The 15,998-nt window shown below is 36.0% G+C and overlaps 1 protein-coding gene across 1 annotated transcript; it reads right to left on the bottom strand.

The window, feature by feature from the left end:
* Positions 1-427: 427 nt before the first annotated feature.
* LOC308343830 (sorting nexin-2-like) lies at positions 428-1,718 on the bottom strand (the record flags this gene model as incomplete). The annotated part of the gene is given in 2 exon segments (XM_080805011.1): positions 428-1,701; positions 1,704-1,718. Coding segments are annotated over 2 exon segments (1,206 nt in total). The 3' UTR covers positions 428-510.
* Positions 1,719-15,998: the final 14,280 nt, after the last annotated feature.

Here is a 15,998-nt window from a genome sequence, read left to right as displayed (position 1 = left end):
GTTGGATGTAGTCTCACTAGTCTAATTTTGTTTCTGTTGTCTGGTTTTGTTTTGTTTTGGTGTTTTGGTGTCCTATCCTTGAAAGCTTTGGTAAGACCACTGTCATGAATCTTTTCCATCATATTATTGTTTCAGAATTTTAACAGTTTCAGGTCATATCTTTAAGTCTTTAATACATTTTGAGTTGATTCTCTTATATGATGTAAGATAAAGATCCAATTTCCTTCTTTTGCTTGTGGCTGCCTGATTTTCCCAGCACCATTTGTTAAAGACTATTGTTACCTTATTGTGCATTATTGGCACCCTTGTCAGAGCTCTCTGGACCATATATGGTTAGATTTGTGTCTGGACTCTGAGTTGTGTCCCATTGGTCCTCATCTCTCTCTCTCTCTTTTTTTTTTTTTTCATAAAATATAGAGTGGTTTATTTAGATGGTTTTAAATGATTTCACTGCGGAATTCAGCATAACTGGAACAAACATCCAAGATCTTCGTAACAGAAATCTTCTTGCTAGGCAATGGCTTTGGCTTCAGGCAGGAATGCCTCCCAGTATTTTATCAGCTGTTGTGTTTGTACTAATGATTCTAAGTACTTGATAATAACAGTTTTAAAATCTTTCACCCGTTCTTTCTCAAATCTTCCCACTTCTTTTCGAATTGTTTTAGAGATCTGTTCAAAATCTCTTTCTCCTTGTTGTACTTTTGCCTCCCACTCTCTTATTTCATTTTTAGCTTGCTGTATTTTATCTGGTTTGTTAGCAACCATCATTTTTGCCTCAGTTTCACGTTTTTTGAGCAAAGTAATTTGAGCATCTTCCCATTTCTGCCAGCACTTCATTCGATGGTCAAACACACCTTTGACTGCAGCAATAAGACGAATGTAGTCACTAAGCAGTTCTGAAAACATGTAAAAGTCAGCAAAAGCTTGTTCTTGATGTAACTGGTCTATCTTCTCCTCTACCTCTGCAAGCTGAGACAAAGCTCTAGATAAAGCAGTGTGGTCCTCAGAGTTACCTAACATGGCAGCACTTTTTGCAAAGGCAGCTGTGTTGGCTGAAAGTTCTTTTCTATGACAGACCAAGGCTTCGACACTAGCATGAAGTTTCCTAAGTTGCTGATCCAGATTTTCAAATTGTTGCTGCTTTTCTTCAAACCATGCATCCGATTCATTCATCTTGATTGTCATTTTGTTGACAGCGTCGGCAGCCTTGTTCACCATCCTTAATATTCCTGCTCCACTCAGAGCCTGTGTGTTAACTGCTCTAGGCAGCTCTGAACTTTCCAGGAACTGCCTTAAATCAGGATCCTGTAGTAAAGTTGGATGCTTTACTGTTCTTTGAAGATACCTTTCAAGAGCTGCTCTCCGTTTCTCTACAAATTCAGTGGATGAAGAATCTTCTTTACCCACTTTGATCTTGGTCATGCCTACTATACTCTTTTCTGGAGCTGGTGGCACAATATAACCAACATGTAAATACTTGCTTGCTAACTTGCTATGCAAACCGAGAAAGTCACTGAATCTTCTTTTCACTGAAAATTCACTCTTACTGAACATGGAAAGAGAGGTCTTTGTTGTTACTCTATACGCCGTGTAAGCATTCATGCCATCACCAACTTTCTCTGGATCTGATACACCAATTTCTATATCAAAAACATCTCCATTTGCTTCTTCTTCAATCTCCTCCCTGGATCTATCGAAGATATAACAGGAGCAGACATACTCTTGGATTCAATTCTGGGAGCAATGATTGTAGTAGGGGGTCACAGGTGTGACTGCAGGAGAAGGTTCTGAAACTGTTTTGATTACTGTAGTTTTATAATATAGTTTGAAATCAGGAAGTGTGAAGTCTCTAGCTTTGTAACATATGTTGAAAGGAACTGTGATGTCTCTATGTTTGTTCTCCTTTCTCAAGACTGATTTGCCTCCTTATGTTTGTTTTGTGTGTGTGTGTGTGTGTGTGTGTGTGTGTGTGTGTATCTCCATGTGACTTCCAGAATGTGCTTTTCTCTTTTTGTAAAATATGGCGTTAGGATTTTGATGGAGATTGCATTGAATCTGTAAATTATTTTTAGTGGTATGCACACTTTCATAACATTCTTCCAGTCCAGGAACATGGGGTGTCTTTCCATTTGTTTGTGTCTAATTTCATATCTTTTTTTAAGATGCAGTTATGTAATTTATTACATTATAATATTTATAATGCATTTGGATTGAAAAGTAAAAATGGTTTCCTGATTTCACATACTGCATTTAGTTAACATATCAGGTAGGTATATTGATTTGCTTTTACTTCCGTGTTAATCTTATTTGGTTCTGAAATTGAATTCCCACTCTTAGCCTTATTTTGTTTCATTTTTGTTTTTCTTCTCAATTCCATCTACTAAATGTACAGTGTTCTATTAGTTCCATGTGTACAATGTAGTGATTCAGCAGTTCTGTACGTTACCCTGCTCACCATGCTAAGTGACTCTTTAATCCCCATCACTTATTTCCTCCATCCTTCCTCACCCACCTCCCCTTTTGTAACCACCAGTTTGTTCTCTGTATTTAAGAGTCTGTTTCTTGATCTGTTTCTCTCTCTGTCTCTCTCTCTTTTTTTTCCCCTTGCTTATTTTGTTTCTTAAATTCTACATCTGAGTGAAATCATATGGCATTTGTCTTTCTCTGACTGACTTATTTCATTTACCATTGTGCTCTCTAAGATCCATATACATTGTTGCACATGGCAAGACACCATTCTTTTTTTTTTTTTTTTAAGATTTTATTCATTTATTTGACAGACAGAGATCACAAGTAAGCACAGAGGCAGGCAGAGAGAGAGAGAGGAGGAAACAGGCTTCCCACCGAGCAGAGAGCTCGATGTGGGGCTCGATCCCAGGACCCTGGGATCATGACCTGAGCCGAAAGCAGAGGCTTTAACCCACTGAGCCACCCAGGTGCCCCAAGACACCATTCTTTTCATGGGTAATATTCCCTTTTTTTTTTTCTTAGAGATTTTATTTTATTTATTGGAAAGATCAGGAGACAGAGAGAGAGCCCAGGTGTGGGGGATAGGCAGAGGAAGAGGGAGAAGCAGGCTTCCCACCGAGGAGGAATCCCCGTACAGGGGGTCAAAGGCTGACATTTAATAGACTGAGCCACCCACATGCCCCTATAGGTTAATATTCCATTGGGTATATATACTATGTCTTCTTTATCCATTCATCTATCGAAAGATACTTGGGCTGCTTCCATAACTTGGCTGTTGTAAATAATGTTGCTATAAACATAGGGTGCATGTATACTTTTGAATTCCTATTTTTATATACTTAGGGTAAATACCTAGTAGTATAATTTCTGGATCATAGAGTGGTTATATTTGTAACTTTTTGAGGACTCTCCATACCGTCTTCTATACCAGCTATAGCAGTTTTCATTTCCACTAACAGTTCAGGAGGGTTCCCCTTTCTCCATATCCCTTTCACCAATTGTTGTGTCTTGTATTGTTGATTTTAGGCATTCTGACAGGTGTGAGGTGATGTCTTATTGTAGTTTTGATGCACATTTTCCTGATGATGAGTGATGTTGAGCCTCTTTTCATGTGTCTTTTGTCTATCTGGATATCTTCTTTGGGGAAATATCTATTCATTTCTTCTTCCTGTTCTTTAATCGGATTAATCATTTTTGGGTTGTTGAGTTATATAAGTTCTTTATATATTTTGGATATTCACCCTTTATTGGATAAGTCTTTTGCAAATATCTTCTTTCATTCAGTAGGTTGTCTTTTAGGAGTAGTTTTGTTAATTGTTTACTTTGCTGTGCCGAAGCTTTTTATTTTGATGAAGTCCGAATAGTTTATTTTTATTTATATTTCCCTTGCCTCAGGAGACAAATCTAGAAAAATGTTGCTACAGCCAATGTCAGAAAATTACTGTCTTTGCTCTGAAGATTTTTAGGGTTTGGGGTCTGCCTTGTTAATTTTTTTTTTTTTTATTTCTTTATTTGAGAGAGAAAGAGAATGAGTAAGAGAGAGCACAAGCCAGTGGAGGAGGCAGAAGGAGAAGGGGAAGTTTCCCTGCTGAGCAGAGAGCACAACGTGGGACTCAATCCCAGGACTCTGGGATCATGACATGAGCTGAAGGCAGACACTTAACTGACTGAGCCACGCAGGTGCCCCTGCCTTGTTTAACTTCTTGAATAAATATTTTGTAGTTGTCGGTGTATAAGTCTTTGACCTCCTTGGTCAAGTTTGCTCCTAAGTATTTTATTTATTTATTCATTGGTGTTATTGTAAATGGAATTGTCTTCCTAATTTCCTTTTCAGACAGTTCATTGTCAGTATATAGAAACACGACTTATTTTGATATGTTGATTTTCTACCCTCCAACTTTACTGAATTTGTTTATTAGTTCTAACAGTTTTTAGATGGAATGTTGAGGGTTTTCCATATAAAGATCATGCCATCTGCAAACAGGGACAATTTTACTTCTTCAACTTCAATTTGGACATGCATTTTCTTTCTTTCTTTCTTTCTTTTCCTAATTGGTCTGGCTAGGCTTCCAGGACTATGTTGAATACAAGTGCTGGGAGTGGCATTCTAGCCTTGTTCCTGATCTGTGAGCAAATGCTTTCAGTTCTCCTGATGAGTGCAGTGTTAGTGGTAGGATATCATATTTATTATGTTGAGCTAGTTTTCTTCTCTTCTGAGTTGGAGAGTTTTTAATGTGAAAGGTGTTGAATTTTACCAAAATTCTTTTTCTACATCTTTTGAAATGATCATATGATTTCAATCCTTCATTCCATTAATATGGAGTATTACATTAGTTGACTTTTGTATGTTGAGCCATTTTTACATCTTAGAGATAAATGCCAGTTGGCCATGGTATCTGATCCTTTTAGTGGGCTGTTCAGTTTGGTTTGATAGTATCTTGTTGAGGATTTTTGCATCTTTATTCATCAAGGGCATTATCCTGTATTTTGCTGCTCTTCTGGTATCTTTGTATGGCTTTGATGTCAGGTTAACATGACATAAAATGACATTGGAAGTGTTTTTGTTTGTTTGTTTGTTTTTGGAGAGTTAGAGTAAAATTGGTGTTAACTCTCATTTAAATGTTAGGTAGAATTCACCAGTGAAGACAGCTGGGGTTCTGGGTTTTTTGTTGTTTGTTTTTTGTTTTAGTTGGGAGGTTTTGGTTCATTCACCATATCAATTACAGGTCTATTCAGACTAATGATTTCTTCATGTTGTAGTCTTAATAGGTTGTATGTTTCTTGGGATCTACCCATTAAGTTATCCAGTTGGCTGGCATAGAATTATTCATAGTAGTATTTTATGATCTTTTTTATTATTTCTGGGGCATTTATTGTAATGTCCCTCCTTTTATTTCCGATTTCGAGTCTTTTTTTCCCCTTCGTCTGGCTAACAGTTTCTCATGTATTCAAATGTTTTCCATTTGAAGCGCAGTTAAATTTTTTTTCTCAGGGTAAATAGTTGAAAGTGGGAACTGTATAAAGGTATATAAACATTAAATAGAGAAATAAGTAATGTTTCAGGATGGTAAATTTGGTTGAGTTACCAGTTTTGGCCAAAATGATTCAGTAGCTAAACTATATTTTGCAAGAATTCCAGTAAGGACCTTCCGCTGCCAATTAAGATAGGGAAAGCCACAGAAGACTGTTGCTTCTTTCGTAACAATAAGAACACAAGCTGGATAAGTGACAAGATTCAGTTTTGTTTAAAAAAAAGAGCTGAAGGCACAAAGATAACTAAATGAACTAAATTTTAAAAGCTCATCCACAGGATAAGGACCGATGGATATTTTAAGCATTACTGGAACCATGAGAAGAGGAGAAATCCACCACAGACAAAGGAATAAACCTGCTGAAATTTTAATTAACTTTTAAGGGTCTTGGGGGCAGACAAAATGGATTACAGCACTAAGGATTCCCAGCCATAGAACCAATCTGCTTCTACCCAGTAACTCTTTCCTAAAGGCCTCCATGAGTGCATGGGTATGGTATGCTAAAGCTTGTTAGGGAAAAAAGACAGTTGAGAAATTTCGTCCAGATCATTTGGGGGATCCACTGCTATATGGTTTGCTGAAGGCAAGATATAGGACAGGGGAAATGAGAGAAGTCCCCACCCCCCCAGGCTCCTCTGATATTCACAAGGGCCCAGCAGTGGCTTGCCAAAGGTCAAGATCAGGGCAAAAGAAGGAATAAAACCCCTCAAAGATACATTGAATCTTCATTGAGGAGGAAGGCAGCCTTTTCTGAATGCTAAGGGCAGAGCTGAGAGAAGTTTTTAAAGGCCTAGAAAGCCAGGAAGGACTGGCTCTTCAGTGGTGGGATATTCACCATGATAGACCACATAAATTTTGAAGGAATAAAATCATGTTTCTTTAATCCTCAGTGTTACTAAATTTGAAAGTAATAAAAATACATAGAAAATACTAAAATATTTGAAATTAAGATATTTCTGAATAACCAATTGTGGAACTCATAACAGAAATTAGAAAATATTTCAAAGTGAGTAATAATGAAAGCACACACATAAGATTCATCAGATACAGATAAAATAGTGCTTAGAGCAAAAATTGTGATAATTGAAGAAAAGACATATAAAATCAATGATCTAAGCTTCTTTGACAAAAAGCTAGAAAAATTGAGAGAAAGTTAAACAGGTAGTAAGAATAAGAAATGAAAAAGAACAGGACTAAAAAGAAACAAACTAGAAAACTAACAAAATCAACCAAGTTGCAGGTTGCTTTTTAAATAAAATATATAAACTGTAGCAAGACTAAAAAGAAAAGAAATTTGCACAAAATGTTAATATCTGCAACAGAAGCACATGATTACAAATACCTATGGGTTTTAAAAGTGTAATAAGGGGACATTTTAAACAATGCCATGCCAATATATTTAACAGCTTAGATGAAATGGACAACCTCCTTAAAAAATACAACTTATCAAAACTGACACAAGAAGAAACCATCTAAAAGGTTCTGTGTCTCCTAAGGAAATGAAACACCTTCTCATAAAGAAATCTCGTGATTGAAAAACAAGTTCTGTTAAAATTTTAAAAAATAAAAATACCAAACTGAAACTTATTTTCAGAATTTAGAGAAACACAAAGCATTTCCCAATTCATGTTTGAGGACAGTACAACTTGAACTGTAAAATCTAATGAAGACATTATGAAAGAAAAAATCATAGACCAACATCCCTCATAAACAGATTCAAAAATCCTTCACAAAATAGGAGTAAATCAAATGCAGACCTGCTTAAAAAGGATAATGTGTCATGACTAAGAGGCATTTATCCCAGCATAGCAATTTGGCTTAACATTAGAAAATCACTTGGTGCAATTCACCATGTTAACAATAAAATAGAGAAGAAGTATAGGATTAGAATATCTCAATAGGTCAAAAATGATTTCAGAAATTTAAACACCCATTCATAATTTTAAGAAATAGTCTTAGTAAGCTAAGTATAGACTCAAACTTCTTATAATTGATAAAAGATAACTGAAAAACCTATTGGTAACATTATGCTAAATAGTGAAAATACCGCATACTTTTTAACTAAAATTGGAAACAAAACCGAAATGGTCACTCTCACAACATCAGTGTCACATGAAGAACCTGACAATGCAATAAGCCAAGAAAAGAATTAAAAAGCAGAAAGAAAGAAAAAAGGAGAGAAAATTGTCAGTGTGACAAACAATATGATTATGTATATAGAGAACCTTGTAAAATCACACACAAAAAAGCCAGTAGAAGTAGTAAGTGAATTTATCAAGGGCACAATACAGGAATCAATGTACAAAATTCTACTTTATTTCTACATATTAGCAACAAACAATTGGAAAATGCAACCAAGAAAATAATATAACATATATGGTGACATGTTATATTATTTTCATAATAGCATTAATCACCTGGAAATAAAATGATCACTGTATGTACAAACTTACATTACATCACTGACTTACATAAATAAGTTGAGAAAAATACATATAAAGTAGCAGACTAAATAGTAAGATGTCCCTTATCCCAAAGTTCACATGTAAGTTCACCGCCAATCAAAATACAAATTTTTAAAAGAAATTGATGAGTTGGTTCCAAAGATGATAAGGAAATATAAAGGTGTTAGAGTAGTCAGAATCTCATAGAATAAATTTGCAGGATTTATATTAAAATTTACTGTAAAGTTATAAGTAATCAAGACTATAGAAATAGTGACATAAGTATAGAGGTAGGAATGAATGAAACACAGCTGGGTCAAGAAATAGACCCACCCACCATGTACAGTCAACTGAACCTCAACCAAGCCCATACAATAGGGCAAAAAAATGTTTTGAATAGTTGATGCTGCAACACCTGGGTATATTTATGGAAGAAAAGAAAAATGAACCTCTATACCTACCTCATAACAAAGTGTAATTCAAGATAGATCACAAGCCTATATACATCAAGAGCAAGAACCATAGTGTTTCTAGAAGAAAACATAAAATAGTATATATAAGACATTGGGATGGGTAAAAATTACACTTAAATGAAAGCATTATGTGTATAAACCTGTATATTCGTGTGGTGGGAGGAGGCAGGGGCTCAAAATGGTCTTTTGATCAAATAATTTCCTTCTAGTAAATTCTGTTAAGGAAATTATCAAAGATGAGGGGGAACTGCCCATGTATTTCTTTCATCTATGAGCTGTAGATAACAGTATTATGATTTGGTAGCAGAATCTATTTGAAATTCTAATTGTTGAAACCAGGAGAATTATTAAAGTATAGGGTATCTCAAATTTAAAATTTCATATGAACTTCTAAAGTCCTGTTTTTCCAAACAAAATGTGTCTCCCACAAAATCATATTTTGAAGTCCTAACCCCCAAGGTGACTATATTTGCAGATAGGGCCTTTGAAGAGGCACTTAAGGTTAAATGAGATTGTAAGGATGGGACCCTTATCAGGTAGAATTAATATTCCTGTGAGGAACAGAAGAGCTACCAGGGATAGGTGGATGAAGAGAAAAAGCCAGCTGGAAACAACAAAGAGATATCTGCCCTCCGAGAAGAGAGGCGGCCTGAGGAAGAACCAAAATCTCCCCCTCCTTGATCTCAGGCTTGCAGTTTCCATAACTTGCAAAAAACATACTTCTGTTGTTGAGGAAACTTATTCTGTGGTGTTTAACAGTGGCAGTCCTGGCAACATAATAGATCATGTTTCTAGAAGTATGTAATGTCATAAGAAAGTAGATTCGCTGGGATATAGAAATTCTTCATTGTTTGCTAGGGGATGGCTTTCATTTTCTTTGCGTTATAGTTAAATTCTTCTACAATGAATAGATTCCTTCAATATTTAGAAACAAACAAAACATTTAAAAATTTACTGCGTTCGACTTCTCAGTTGTTGCACATTTTAGAACACTGATGCAAAAGGAAACGTGATCCTATTGATGGGATCATTGAACTTTTTATGACAAAGGGACATTGCCGTAAATGACTTCCCGCTTCCTCAACTCCATTGACCGCCACAAAGCAAGTTCCTTATCTCTGCAAAAATTTTTCAGACAATAAAAGGTGAAATAATTAGCGGAAGGAATTAGTAAAGATGAAAAAACGTGCAAGCAACACTGTGATGCAGAATAGCTATTCCAAACATTTGTGCCAGCTATGGCTTGCAAGTTAAAATTTAAAAATAGTACTTAAATATGCGTGTTAATAACATCCAGAAGGCATTTCTTTTCAAGCCTGTTTGGGCTGTTGAAGGGTTTAATTTAACCACAGCCTTCATTTATGTCTCGCAGTTAAGTTTTTTTCTTTTAAGCTCAAAGGAACTGTGAGTTGTAACTATGATCTAATTGGTGAGGAATGAAGAATGTTTTTCATGTTTTATAGACAACATGAATCCTGATCATTTTACCGCAGTAAATTACGAAGCACTCCACTTGCTGTGTCTCCCCATGGAAGCCGGGGCCTAGCTCATTAAACTATCAAAAAAAAAAAAAAAAAAAAAAAGGCAACCAAAAAAAAAAAAAAAAAGAACACCAAAAAACCCTTGGTGGGTTTCACAGCTCCTAGAAAGGCTCCTGACAAGGTGGGTTATTTTTATTTTGCTAATGCACATTCACTAGGCAGTCCGGGAGCAAGTGAGATTCTTTATGGTCTCCAACTAAATCAATTTATAAGTACATCTACATGTCAGAGGGGACGTGCAAAGAACCTAAACTGCTGTATAGAAAGATAATTTATTATTGATTTTTTTTCCAACTATTTTTTAAAAGCCACTACAACTCACTGGTTCTTCGGTTCCTTTCTGCAGCAAAAATGATCTATACCACACGGGTGGTGCATCACCTGTGGCCAAGGGAAAGGCCATAAGAGCCAGGAAGGCCCCACTTCCTGATGACTTAAAGAGAAATAAAGAGTGACTACGCCTGCATTTAAAAACAAGGAGCCCAATTCATCTGCCAGCTCTGCCCTGTTGGGAAACGCCTTAAAAAATTGAGTGCAAATGGTAGGGTGTTTAAATATGCATGTTAAATTAGCTCTTACCTAATAAATTGGGTACATCCCTTAATTTTACTGGAAGAAAAATTACCGTAACTTCTATATTTTTCTTTTGGCCTCCAAGAGTCCAATATCCAGTTGCAAGTAATGAGACAGCCACGCCCACAGCTCAGGACTGGAGGAAGTTAGAAAAAGATGGTGATACAAAATCTGTATCCCGCAGACTTTGCTATGAGCCCTCTCGCTATTGATTCTGGTCTCTTCATTCTGATTCTACAGTGAGTGCATGCTGGCATGTGGAATTCCTAATTTCAGCAGCCATTTCAACCAAACCTGCTTCCTTGTCCATGATGAGAATTGGAGCCCTGTACCACTAGGACTGCAGTTGTAAATCTCACCTACCACAGGGTTACTTCGCATCTGTTCTTGACCTTGATCAAGTCAAAGAAAATAATCTGTTAGGATTTACAGTAATATACATATAAATACATACTTACACATACAGTCAAATATTCAGTAGTATGATAGCATTACTGAAAACTGCTATAATGATAATTATCTTAAAATGATTGTGATAGAGTGAAAATCACAAAAGCCTCAGAAACTCATTGCAATCTCTTTGGACAGAAAATCTACCATTATTTCCCATGGTTCCCACTCTCATTCCCCATGTAGGTCCCTCCGTAAAGGTTACTCTTATTTCCCACATTTTTGATAAATGTGTTAAAGGCTAACTCTAACACTCCAACATAGACCTTCTGTACTGTAGAAATTGTCTATTTCTTCCATGTTGAAAAGCTTTCAAATTCCTCTACTTTCCCAGGTAAATGGCAGTTTACATTCCAATACTCTTTTTTTTTTTTTTTAATGTATTTGACAGAGAGAAATCACAACTAGGCTGAGAGGCAGGCAGAGAGAGAAGAGTGGAACAGAGAGCCAGATGTGGGGTTCGATCCCAGGACCCTGAGATCATGACCTGAGCCGAAGGCAGAGTCTTTAACCCACCGAGCCACCCAGGCACCCCTACATTCCAATACTCTCAATATCAGAAGATCTGAGTTTGAATCCCAGATTCACCATTTCATAAGTTTTGTTTGGTTTTTATCTTGGATTTGCCACTTTATTTTAATGTGTCCTGATCTATGAAATGATATCAGTAAAAAAAGAAAAAACTATCTACAATTCAGATATTTTTAAAGTAATTGCTTTTATTGATATGATATTGATATGATATGATATTGAAGTAATTGAGTAAGGTAAAGTATAGGAAATGTTATGGGAACCACACAGCCCTGTACAAATGCTAATTACTAGTATACTGGAATTTAATATTTTACTTATTAGGTGGTCCTGTTTTTACCAACCAAACCTAGAAAATTGTAACACATCTGTCAATAAAGATAAAGCCAGGGAAGAACTCTGTGTATCAAGGAAAATAACCATCAAAGATGTGCATTTGGCTCATAGAGAAATGTGGGTACATCCAGAGTCTGCTGGAAGACATATAATTAATCTGGTTTCCAAGGATAATATTGGTAATACCGATCAGGAGAGCAAATGTAGACTCAGGATTCTCATAACCTGCAAAAGTGATGGTTATCCCAGAGAATGGTGACAAAAGTAGTCTCCAACCTACTGCCATTTGTACCCGCTCTATGGTCACTCTGCAAATGGAGATCAAGTGTCTCTACTCCTTGCCCATACTATTCCAAAACTTGTGCACCTTCCATCTTCTCTCTTCAGTTCAAGAGGATGACTGCAGCAATTATTAGATTTTTTTTATCTTCATACAGACTTACTGCCAATAGCAATCAAATATGTAATTGTCCCATTTAAAAAGCAAATTGTCTACAAAGCTCACTCCCCACTCCCAACCACTATCACTCACTCCAGTTGTCTCTTCATCTTGAAAATGAAATTTGAAATTATTTTTTCTGCTGCATACCACCATTTTTTTCTTCCTTCTTTTTTGAGATAAGATTGACATATAACCTGTTTGGACATGACTACAACATGATTCAATATTTGTATACATTGTAAAATGATCACTACAGTAAGTCTTGTTAACATCTGTTACCATATTCAGAAAAAAAAAATTTTGTGTGTGGTGAGGACTTTAACGATCTACTTTCTTACCAGTCTTCCAATGTGACATATAGAAAATTCTTTATTTTATAGATTTTATATTTCATTCTTCATTTTGCAACTGGAAGTTGTATGTGTTGACTCTCTGTACCCATTTCACCCTCCCATACCACCCCCCCACACCTCTAATGAACACCATTCTGATCTGTATATCTCTGAGCCTGGGTTTTGTGTGGTTTTTTTTTTTATATTCCACATCAAAATGAGATCATACCGTAATTTGCCTTTCTCTGACTTCACTTAGCATAATGTCCTCAAAGTCTGTCCATGTTGTCACAAAAGGCAAGATTCTTTTCTTTATTTGGATGAAAATGGTCCTTTGTATACCTATACCATTTCTTCTTCATCCTTCATTGGATGCTAAGGCTGTTTCCATTTCTTGGCTGTTATAAATAGTGTTGGAATTAACATGGGAGGTGAATATATCTTTTTGGTTTAGTGTTTTCATTTCCTTTTGACAAATACCTGGAAATGGAATTGGTGGATCACATGGTAGTTCTAATTTTAATTTTTGAGGAACCTCCCTATTGTTTTCCATAGTGACTGTGCCAATTTTTATTTCCACCATGAGTGCATAAGGATCCTTGCCAGCACTTGTTATTTCTTGTCTTTTTGATACTAGCCATTCTGACAGCTGTGAGGTGATCACTCATTGTGATTTTGATTTGCATTTCCCTGAGGGTTGGTGATGTTGAGCATCTTTTCATGTGTTTGTTGGCCATCTGTAGGTTGTCTTTGGAAAAAGGTCTATTCTGTTCCACTGCCATTTTTTTTTAATCGAAATTGTTGTTGTTGTTGTTATTGAGTTGTATGAGTTCTTCATATATTTTGGGTATTAACCCCTTATCAGACTTCCAAATATATTCTCCTCTTCAGTAAGATTTTTAGTTTGATGCAGTCCCACTTCCTTATTTTTGCTTTTGTTGTCTTTGTTTTTGGAATCAGATCCAAAAGATCATGGCCAAGACAGACATCACTGCCTATGCTTTTCTCTAGGAATTTTAAGGTTTCAAGTCTTATATTCAAGGGTTTAATCCATTTTGAATTAGTTTCTGTGTGTAGTATAAGAGTGGTCTAGTTTCTTTTTTTTTTTTTTTTTTTTTTGCCTGGGGCTCTCCAGTTTTCCCAACACCATTTATTGAAGACTATCTTTTCCTGTTGTACATTATCGACTCCTCTGTCATAAATTAATCGACCGGGTAAGCATGGTCTTGTTACCAGCCTCTCTATTCCATTCCATTGTTCTATGTGTCTGTTCTTAGGCCAACATCATACTGGTTTGATGACTATAGCTTTGAAATACAGTTTAAAATCATGAATTGGGGTGCCTCCAGCTTTGCTGTTAACATTGCTTTCGCTTTTCATGGTCTTTTGTGGTTCCACATACATTTTAGGATTGTTCTAGTTCTGTGAAAAATGCCATTGGTATTTAATAAGGCTTACATTGAATCTGTAGATTGCTATAGTTGATATGGACGTTATAACAATACTAATACTTCTGCGAGCATAGAACATCTTTGTATTTGTTTCTTCATTTTTCAATCAATGTTACATATTTTCCAGTGTATAGGTCTTTCACCTCCTGGCTAAATTTATTCCTAGGTATTTTATCTTTCTTGATGCACCTGTACATGGGATTGTTTTCTTTTCTTTTCTCAAAGACTTTCTACTTATTTATTTGACAGAGAGAGAGAGACAGCGAGAGAGGGAGCAAAAGCAAGGGAGTGGGAGAGGGAGAAGCAGGCTCCCTGCTGAGCAGAGAGCCAGATGTGGGGCTTAATCCCAGGACCCTGGGATCATGACCTGAGCTGAAGACAGACGCTTAATGACTTAGCCACCCAGGCGCCCCTGGGATTGTTTTCTTAATTTTTCTTTCTGATATTCATTATTAGTGTACAGAAACACAATAAATTATATATGTATTGGTAGTGTATTTTACAACTTTATTTCTGTATTTGTTCCAACAGATTTTTAATGTAATCTTTGGGGGGGGGCGTTGTATATAATACATCATCTGCAAATAGTGACAGAGTCATTTCTTACTTCCCAGTTTGGTTGCCTTTTATAATTCTTTTTCCTACCTAATTGCTCAGGTTAGCAATTACAATACTGTTTTTAATAGAAGTGGCCAGAGTAGGCATCTTTGTCTTTTTTTCTGGTCTTAAAGAAAAGTTCTTAACATTTCAGCTTTGAGCATGATATTACCTGTGAGCTTGTCACTTATGATTGTGTTGAGGTATTTTTCCTTTATACCTGTTTTAATGAGAATTTTTATCAAAATTGAATGTTGAATTTTGTCCAGTGTTTTTTCTGCATCTCTTGAAATGATCATATGATTCTTATCCTTCATTTTGTTAATGTGGTATATCACAGTGATTGATTAGGGATGTCAAGCCATCCTTTCATCCCTGGAATAAATCCTACTTGATTATGATGTAAGATGTTTTCAGTTTTTTATTCAGTTCACTTTGCCAGTATTTTGGTGAGGATTTCTACATCTATGTTCAGAAAAGTTGGGCGGTAGTTTTCTTTTTTGTGTGTGATATCATTTTCAAATTTTGGTATCAGAGTAATTGTGGCCTTATAAAATGAATTTGAATTGAATTGAATTGAATTTCAATTGAACATCAATGAATGAAAAAAATCTCCTTTTCTATATTTTTGGATAGTTTGAGGAGATTGGAATTACTTCTTCTTTGAATGTTTGCTAGAATTTTCCAATGAAGCCATCTGGCCCTGGACTTAGGTTTGCTGGAAAAAATTTTTTATTACTGATTCCATCTCCTTACTACCAACTGGTCTGTTTCTTTATGATTCAGTTATGTTCAGTTATATATTTCTAGGAATCTATCCATTTCTTCTAGGTTATACAATTTTTTTTAAAGATTGATCGATTGATTGATTGATTTGACAGAGATCACAAGTAGGCAGGTGAGTGGCGGGGGGGGGGAGCAGGCTACCTGCTGAGCAGATAGCCTGTTGCGGGGCTCGATCCCAGGACCCCAAGACCATGACCTGAGCCGAAGGCAGAGGCTTAACCCACTGAGCCACCCAGGTGCCCCTAGGTTATCCAGTTTGTTGGTGTGTAATTGTTGATAGTAGTGTCTTATAATCCTTTGTATTTCTATGCTATGTGTGGTATGATCTCCATTTTCATTGATTATTTTATTTGAGTTTTGTTTTATTCTTGGTGAGTTTAGTGAAAGGCTTGTCGATTTTATCTTCCCAAACACACTCTTGGTTCCCTTAATCTTTTCTGTTGGCTTTTTAGTCTCTGTTTCATTTATTTCTTTTCTGGTCTTTGTTATTCCCTTATTTCTGCTAAGTTTGGATTTTTGTTATTTTTAGTTATTTGAGTTG

This window comes from Martes martes (genome assembly GCF_963455335.1).
Source record: "Martes martes genome assembly, chromosome: 5".
NCBI classification, from domain to species: Eukaryota; Metazoa; Chordata; class Mammalia; order Carnivora; family Mustelidae; genus Martes; species Martes martes.
This window is presented reverse-complemented; position numbering and strand designations above follow the sequence as displayed.